At 50.5% G+C, this 9242-nt stretch overlaps 1 protein-coding gene across 4 annotated transcripts in view; it reads left to right on the top strand.

Annotated features, from left to right (window-relative positions):
* Window positions 1–1545: 1545 nt before the first annotated feature.
* The window catches only part of NEK9 (NIMA related kinase 9), a 34660-nt gene continuing 26963 nt past the window's right edge, over window positions 1546–9242 (top strand). For 2 of the 4 annotated variants that reach the window (XM_073349208.2, XM_073349209.2), the window contains exons 1-4: window positions 1988–2728; window positions 3878–4055; window positions 7915–7970; window positions 8907–8977. In XM_073349208.2, the coding sequence (XP_073205309.1) occupies window positions 2333–2728; window positions 3878–4055; window positions 7915–7970; window positions 8907–8977 (701 nt within the window). In that variant the 5' untranslated portion in view covers window positions 1988–2332. Of the gene's footprint in view, window positions 1927–1987; window positions 2729–3877; window positions 4056–7914; window positions 7971–8906; window positions 8978–9242 lie in introns of those variants that run through there. The other 2 variants (XM_073349210.2, XM_073349207.2) reach the window with 2 other exon arrangements.

Genomic DNA, 9242 nt, shown 5'->3' with positions numbered 1-9242 from the left:
CACAACTCCTCCTCCCTCACAGAGCCCCCCCTCTGAGCGCTCCCCCACAACTCCTCCTCCCTCACAGAGCCCCCCCCTCTGAGCGCTCCCCCACAACTCCTCCTCCCTCACAGAGCCCCCCCCGAGCGCTCCCCCACAACTCCTCCTCCCTCACAGAGCCCCCCCTCTGAGCGCTCCCCCACAACACCTCCTCCCTCACAGAGCCCCCCCCTCTGAGCGCTCCCCCACAACACCTCCTCCCTCACAGAGCCCCCCCCGAGCGCTCCCCCACAACACCTCCTCCCTCACAGAGCCCCCCCCTCTGAGCGCTCCCCCACAACTCCTCCTCCCTCACAGAGCCCCCCCCTCTGAGCGCTCCCCCACAACTCCTCCTCCCTCACAGAGCCCCCCCCTCTGAGCGCTCCCCCACAACTCCTCCTCCCTCACAGAGCCCCCCCCTCTGAGCGCTCCCCCACAACTCCTCCTCCCTCACAGAGCCCCCCCCTCTGAGCGCTCCCCCACAACTCCTCCTCCCTCACAGAGCCCCCCCCTCTGAGCGCTCCCCCACAACTCCTCCTCCCTCACAGAGCCCCCCCCTCTGAGCGCTCCCCCACAACTCCTCCTCCCTCACAGAGCCCCCCCCTCTGAGCGCTCCCCCACAACTCCTCCTCCCTCACAGAGCCCCCCCCTCTGAGCGCTCCCCCACAACTCCTCCTCCCTCACAGAGCCCCCCCCTCTGAGCGCTCCCCCACAACTCCTCCTCCCTCACAGAGCCCCCCCTCTGAGCGCTCCCCCACAACTCCTCCTCCCTCACACAGCCCCCCCCTCTGAGCGCTCCCCCACAACTCCTCCTCCCTCACAGAGCCCCCCCCCTCTGAGCGCTCCCCCACAACTCCTCCCCCCTCACAGAGCCCCCCCCCTCTGAGCGCTCCCCCACAACTCCTCCCTCCTCACAGAGCCCCCCCCTCTGAGCGCTCCCCCACAACTCCTCCCTCCTCACAGAGCCCCCCCCTCTGAGCGCTCCCCCACAACTCCTCCCTCACAGAGCCCCCCCCTCTGAGCGCTCCCCCACAACTCCTCCCTCACAGAGCCCCCCCCTCTGAGCGCTCCCCCACAACTCCTCCCCCCTCACAGAGCCCCCCCCCTCTGAGCGCTCCCCCACAACTCCTCCCCCTCACAGAGCCCCCCCCCTCTGAGCGCTCCCCCACAACTCCTCCCTCACAGAGCCCCCCCTCTGAGCGCTCCCCCACAACTCCTCCCCCCTCACAGAGCCCCCCCTCTGAGCGCTCCCCCACAACTCCTCCCTCACAGAGCCCCCCCCTCTGAGCGCTCCCCCACAACTCCTCCCTCACAGAGCCCCCCCCCTCTGAGCGCTCCCCCACAACTCCTCCTCCCTCACAGAGCCCCCCCCTCTGAGCGCTCCCCCACAACTCCTCCTCCCTCACAGAGCCCCCCCCCTCTGAGCGCTCCCCCACACAGCCCCCTTCGGAGCCCTTCCCAGCCCCTCGTCCTTAGATCCCTGCCCGGGGCGGCCAGCTCCCCCTCGTGCGGGTGCCCGCCGGGTGGCGGGAGCGCGCAGGTCACGGCGGCGGCCGGAAGCGGTTCCGGGACTTGCGGGAGCCAACATGGAGCCTGCCGGGGCTGTGGGAGGCCGGTGAGGGAGGGGCCCGACGCAGAGCGGGCGCGGAGCCGAGCCGGGGACGCTCCAGGTCTCTCCTGCGAGCGCCCGGCCCTGCGGCGGGCAGAGCCGCCGGGACCATGTCCCTGGGCGAGTACGAGCGGCACTGCGACTCCATCAACTCCGACTTCGGCAGCGAGTCTTCGGGCCGGGGCGGGCCCCGCGCGGGCCCCAGCCTGGGCGCCGAGCAGGAGGAGCTGCACTACGCCCCCATCCGCATCCTGGGCCGCGGCGCCTTCGGGGAGGCCACTCTCTACCGCCGGACCGAGGTACCGGCTGCGCCCAGACCGGGCTCCCCGGCACCAGGATCCCAGGCCTGAGGGCGTAACCGGCCCGCGGCTGCGCCTGGGTTCTCCAGCTGTGCGGCCCGGAGCCCGCGGGCAGCCGCCTTCTCCGCCCGCCAGGGCCGCGCTGCAGAGAAAGCGGCGCCCACGCCAGCCCATTGGGCTGTGGAGCCGAGGCGGGCATGGCTGGCTTGGCACAGGCTCCTACTGCGGGGGGGAGGTTCCGGCCTCTCCACCAGCCGTGGATGGAAATAGGGACCCTGCGCGCCCTGCATCCGCTGATAAAGCCCCGCTACTGCAAACCGTCTTGCCCAAGCCACGGCTTGCCTCCTAGACAGGGGACCAGCATGGGCCCCGGACACACCCCTTCTAAGCGCTTCTGCTGACTGGCATGGCAGTGAGCCTCGGCCAGTTCACTTCCAATCTCTGTAGGGCACTGGGAAGGCAGAGAAACTGTGGCCTGATGTATGCTGAAATAGCCATCGAGCTGAGCATTTTCAGCATCATGTGTGATATTACTGCCCAAAACGTCCAACACCTGCAGAAGTCTCCTATAGGCATTGAACAGGAGAAGCTGCAGGATAGGGCACTGTGGTACTGCAGAGAGAGGCCTTGGGAAAGAAGAGTAGTTCTTCAAAAATGGCCTCTGAGTTATCGCTCAGAGAGAGGAGCTAAATCACTGCAAAATTGTGCCATATGCCTCTGCAGGGGCCTGCATGCACATCAGCCATATCACCTGGTCAGTGGTATCATAGATCGAATTCTTATGGATGCGTACCATTGTAAGGTAGATATCTTCTGTCATAGATATCAGTACAATTTCTCTGCCATACCCAGGCTGGAAAGCTGATTGTATGGAACAGGAAGACTGAGGAATTGAGGTGCTGGCAGCATGCCCTATAATAACCTTCAATTTTCTTCCCAAAAATAGGAGGCTAGGACCCAAGTAGTGACTGTTAATGTCAAGCGATGGTTTTTTTTGAGCTGCAGTCTGGCTAGTGCTGCTTACAGGATTTTGGCCTCTCAGATTTTCAAAGTGAGGCATTAAGAATCCCTGCCACTAATGTACCTCAAACTTCTTTGCTGCTTTCACCAGTTATGACTGATATGAGGCTATCTTGCAGAGCTGACTGAAGCTCTCTTCACAATCTTCACGTTCACAATCTCAGTAAAAACAGAGGAAACTCAGCCACCAGAAACTCAGAAGCCAGAGCTCTCTCTTCTCCCCTTTCAATTAAATCCTCCAGATTCCATTTATTTTTTGTTGCTGGCAGAGAGAAACACTTGACTCCAGTTACCAAATTGTCTTTAGGATTTATTACCCCTTCTGGAAGAAGGGGACAACTAGGTATTATAGCCTGGATGGCTGGGGACAAACAATGATGTTTCACCAAGGCACTGACAGAATGACCCAATGAATGGGCAGTATAATTCTACAATTGGGTGGGTCTATAAGGGCAGACTGTTAAAATTTGCTGTAGCTCCTCAAGTCTGTTTGGATAAACTGGCTCTGGAGTAGCGAGGAGCTTCTGAGGACCAATGCTATTTCACCATAGCCTACATTAATGCTTGTTGGGAAAATAATGGATTATAGCAGAATTGTTGTTTTACTGGGGAATGCACAATGTGTTTGAGTTTGTGCAAGAAAAAACAACAAAAACCTCCCATTCCCCTATAACACTTTCCTTGATCAGTTCCTAATTTATTTTAAAACAAGAGAGTGCTAGCTAGCTAGAAAAACAGCTAGGTATAGTGATTTCTAACCTCAGAAATAGAGAAACTTTAAATTAATTCTGTGGAAAAACTTTCACTGAAGTCTGTAAGAGGGAGAAAATGTGTTTACCTTTCATAGAGGTTTAATTTCCTGACTCAAAGGTACATGTTGTTCTTTCCCCTTCCCAGCAGTATGTTTTAATTCAGAGTCTTTGTGTTTCAGGATGACTCGCTTGTGGTGTGGAAGGAGGTGGATCTGACCCGACTATCAGAAAAAGAGCGTCGTGATGCTTTGAATGAAATAGTTATCCTTGCTCTGTTGCAGCATGACAACATCATTGCTTACTACAATCATTTCATGGATAACACCACACTGCTGATTGAGCTGGAATACTGTAATGGTGAGATCCCCAGTCCCACCTGCAAAAGGGAAGGTGCCGTGCAGCTCTGGAGCAGAATCTGCTGGAGCATTAACTGTATTTCTTGAGTGTCTTCTAGAGAGAAGAGGCATAAAGCCAAATCTTGTAGTGCAGCTAGAGAAGGGAATATTGTGGGTCTGTTGTAGGGTGCCAAAGAGAGAAACTAAGTGATCAATCTAGGTAGTTCCAGAGATGGACCAGTTTCTGGAGAATTGTGAGCAGATGGAGCATTGAAAGAAGTGGAGGTATTGTTAATACAGAGCTCTAAATATATCTCCCACGTTTGAGCATGTACATAGGTCTTTCCCCACTGCCCTCCTATCAGGTCTTCCTGCCAGTACAGGGCATGTCTCTGTTTTAGGGTTATGGCCAGAAGAGACAACACCTTTTTAAATGAGTCCTGTCTTTAGCTAGAGTTACAACCAGGGCTTGAAAATCCTTCTGTCCAGGGTAAGCAGGAATCTTACCTCAACAAGTGCCATCAGCTTTTGTAGAATCTGCATCTTCCATTGGAAAAAAACTTTTCTAGCCATTATGGTTGTGAAGAGAACCTTTGACACATGAGCCAAGTTTAAACCAATGCAATGATAACTTCCAAAGTCTGAAGAGAGAGTGGTCCCATTTTTGGGGGTGGGGTGGTCAGCAGATACCACTGTTGGAAGGGGTGAGGGGCCAGGCTATCACTGCTGTTAAGGAAGCTGGGAGAAGAGAGAATGTGCAGCTGCTACTGTTAAGAGCAGAGAGCTCTGGATGGAGCTACTACCCCCTGGAATAGGGGACACTGTGGTGGGGGAGTCCAGTCACCCCAGCAGATGACTTTGTGTGTTTGGGGCCTTCCACCAATGCTACGAGCCACTCAAGCAGAAGATTATTCTGTATGGGAGCAAGGTCCCTCATGCTGCCACCATCACCACAGGAAGGGTGAGGACTCCACATATGCACAGCTTTTTGGAGGTGCCTCACACACACGGCTCTCTGCTTGTGGGGATATTGGCAGGAGGAGGCACTTGTACAAGAGCCCTTTGGTAGAGGGCCTATAATCACTGGCTTTCATGCTAGCCAGGGCCTCGCTGCTCCTCAGGTCCACTGCCGTTGTTTTTAGGTGAGATGAGGTGTCGGTCTAGGACAAGGGTTCTCAAACTGGGAGTTGAGACCCCTCAGGGGGTCGTGAGGTTATTATGTGGGGGGTCGTAAGCTGTCAGCCTCCACCCCAAAGCCCACTTTGCCTCCAGTATTGATAATGGTGTTAAATATATTTAAAAAGTGTTTTTAATTTAGGAGGGGGGTCGCACTCAAAGGCTTGCTGTGTGAAAGGGGTCACCAGTACAAACGTTTGAGAATCACTGGTCTAGGAGGAGGGAAACAGCCCTCTGACACCACTGTGTGTGAATCCTCTTGCCACTCTGACAGAGGCTCTGGTTTGGGGCCAGTATAAATTGATTTGAGGGGGCAGAGAAGGGCTGGCTAGTATTAATAGTTACATCCCCCCATGTACATGCATGTGTGCGCGCACACACATTCTCTAAATTGTTTGAGGGCAGACCAGCATTAATTGATTTATTTGGTGTAGGAAGGGGCAGTATGAGTTGAGAGCTCAGAATTCAACCTGCAGTAGACAGGAGTATTAGGAACCAACTAGGGGTGACCAGGAGGAGGGTATGTGGCTTAAGACACAGCTGTATTTTGGCCTAACAAATGTGCTTAGTGTTTGGGCTAGTCAGTGTTGGGGAAATATTATAAGCCCTGAAGACGGCAATAGTGGAAAATGAAATGCACCAGATGTTGCTCATTTCTCTAGGCCCCTGTGTTTTATTTCTGGTGTTGGCAGTGGGTTCCAGTTTAGTATAAACTGTGAATTTCAGTAATTAGATGTTTATGCATTGCCTTCTTCCAGGTAATTAATGAATATGTTAGATAAGACCATGCCTGCTTCAGTTACTCACAACCCTACTAGACATCTCCTGAAAATGGGATGCTTTTGAAGTTTATTGTTGCTCTGTGTTTGCAGTTCTTCAGCCAGGTTTCAGTCCAAAATAATTTATATTCATTTTTCCATCAAGACTTCATTAGACGCTATCAGATATACTATGGAGATCCAAAACCACAATATGGACAGAAAAAAAATATATATAACCCCTTTCTTCCAGGGATCCTGAAGGGATTTACAAATGTAGTTAAGTATTATCCCCATTTTACAGATGAGGATGCTGACACACAGGAAAGTTGTGACTTACATAAGGTCACACATCAATAGTGGCAAAGCTGGAACTAGACCCAGATTCATCATGGAAGAATGCCAGTTAATACATTTGTTGAAAATAACCTGAACCATAATTGATGGGAGGGGAAAAAACCTGGGAATTAAGAATGAACAAGAAAGACCCCAGTGTGTTAGTTGGCAGCAAGTTAGGCATGAGTTTGCAATGATTTGATATGAAAAGAGAAAAGCTAATGTGATTTTTGGCTCGCATACATACAGAGGCATCACAAAACCAAGTAGGGAGGTAAAGTGTCTCCCTACATATGACCATGGAGATATTGTACCTGAGATACAGCATTCATACCTGGGCAGTTCTGTGCCAAAAAGATGCAGGTATGCTAGAAGGAGTTCAGAGAAAACCAACAAAAATGATTAAGGGGCTTGGGGCAGACAGGATGGAGCGAAAGAGAGTTTGATTTGTGAAGAAAGAAAAGAGCTAAATATAAAAGCTTGGCTTTTAAATTATTAAAGGGGACGATACATTTGTTTTAAAATATTTTAGAAGGTGTGAATGCAAAGTGAGGAAAGATTTGCGTGCAGCCTGCTTATGACTATGAAGAATGGGAAGAAATTAAGCAAAGGGAAATTTAAATTGAATATCAGGAAAATCTTCCTTATAGGGAGATCTGTTGAACACGCTCAAGGAATATAAAGGAATTCCATCACCAGCACTTGGAACACCTAAGGCTTGACAAAGCCTTGGAGAATGTACTGCAGGATGTGCTGTGCTGTCCCCATGGGAATGAAAAAGAGGGCCTAATGGGTCCCTTCATCCCTTACATCTATGATAATCACCACTGGAACATGAGTAGATGATTGTCAAGGACTAAAATGGTGCAGGATGTAATCAGAGGAGACTTGGAACTTGCCAGTAAGATGCTGACTTGGTAGGGAGTCTTTTCTTGCTCACTGCTTGCTGCAGTCCATTTGTACATCATTCCTTTTAGCTTTCCTTGATCTTCAGCTCACCCTCCTGGAATTGATAGGCAGCCTGAAGAGAGAGACTGTGATTACTGATTAAGGCTTCTGCTCTTGTTGGGTTGTCAGTGCTACATAGTATATCTTTCATCAGGGCATTTGATGATCACGAACCTAGATAATTGGGCTTGCATGGACAAAGAAGATGGGGATGTAATCACTGCTGCTCTTGGGGACTTTTCTGCAATGGTTGTAATTATTTTTATTTTGTGTTGATTTTTTGCTGTGCTCTGCAAGGCAGTCTAGTCTGATTTTCTGTATAGAGTATAAAGGTCTGCCCATTCTAGGAAACACTGTTATGTAAGGAGCACTGGCTGTTCTTTCATATACATTTTTTAAAAAAATTGAAGGTGGTGCTCAGAGAGATTAATCCCTTTCTAGCCTTAGATGTGCCAGTTTCCCTGTGAGAGGAAAGGGGTGTGCGTTCTGAAGAAAAACTTGTTTGTGTGAGACACTGCAGCGTCTAAGTGAAGAGCACAGAGGGAGAGCTACTTCTGAAGAGGCTGCAACAGTCCAGCAGATTCCTAACTGGATTCCCGATGATACATCAGCAAAACATTTACCATCACTAAGATATGCTTCTCTCTCTTACTTTAATTGCAGGGGGGAACCTCTACGATAAGATCCTGCGGCAGAAAGACAAGTTGTTTGAGGAAGAGGTAATTTGGGCTGTTTGAGGATAGCAGTGGTGCTGGTTTCAGCGCTACTTGAACGTATATAGTTATCTAGGTATTTATACTATGCTCCTTCCCATAGTATTAGCTCACCTCTATTCTTGTCAGGGGTCTCTTCTCATATCCTTTGGGCTGTAGTCCCGCCTCTCCTTTTGGACATCATAGGCAGTTATGAGGCATCAGGAAGCCTTTTCCTTTCAACCTTTGAATATCTTTAGGCAGTTATATCACACGTGGAATAATGGAGGGAGAATCAGTGGCTGTGGCTGCTTTACAGTCTCAGCTGAGATTTTGCTCTAAGATCTCCCTTTCTGCATTCCCATTTGACTATCACTCTGCTCATTTCTCTGTTTTGGCCTTCCATGGGATCTATTCCAAATCTGGCTTGTTCACAGACTACTTAATGAACCTGTCTGACAGTGGACTTTTTCCTGGGCCATACTTGTTAATGTGTACTGTTCTTTTCTCATTAGCTCCTACATTCTCACTGCTTCCTTCTCCCATCTTGAATTAAGATTCTCACATTTGCACCGCTCATAAAATAAACTTGGAGAATTTGTGAGTCTTGTGAAGATAAAATGGTCCAAGTTGGGGTTGCAAAGACCCACCCCAACCCAAATTCCCTCAGAAGATCATTAGCTGCCACTCCTAATTATTTTTACTGTAAGTTACCAATTTCTATAGCACATGTCACAGTGCACTTTGAAGAACACTGACACAAAATTATCTTATGGAGGTTCCCTCTTATAAGGATCCCTAAATTGGGATATTCCCAGGGGAGTGAAGATGACCTCTCCCTAAAGGAGCTTCCAGCCAGGATGTTCCTTGCTGATGGTCATCAGGTTCTCTTGCTGTAGCTTGCCAGGACAATGATATATGTAATTTTTGGGTCTCATGTGACCTTTGTTCCTACCTCTACAGATGGTGGTGTGGTACCTATTTCAGATTGCATCAGCCGTGAGCTGTATCCATAGAGCTGGAATCCTTCACAGGTAGGTGTCTAATGTAACAAAGCTCGGGTGAAAGTGGATTCATGTGTCTGAGGGCGAAACCTATTTGAAAATCTCTGTGCTCCTACTTCTGAAGCAGCATACCTCTGGCTAGCAGGAGGCTGGGGGAGAGGGGAAATCTGTCATACCTGTTTGATGCCCCTTTGGGAAGCTTCTGTGCTCATGGCATATCTGAGTGCTTTGGCATTAAATGCCAGCTCATCTCATGAGTTTAGGTTAGAAACTGCATTGCTGATTTTGCACAATG

The sequence above is a fragment of the Lepidochelys kempii genome, chromosome 6 (genome assembly GCF_965140285.1).
Source record: "Lepidochelys kempii isolate rLepKem1 chromosome 6, rLepKem1.hap1, whole genome shotgun sequence".
In the NCBI taxonomy this organism is placed as follows: Eukaryota; Metazoa; Chordata; order Testudines; family Cheloniidae; genus Lepidochelys; species Lepidochelys kempii.
The sequence above is the reverse complement of the archived record's forward strand: the minus strand, read 5'-3'. Positions and strand labels throughout refer to the sequence as shown.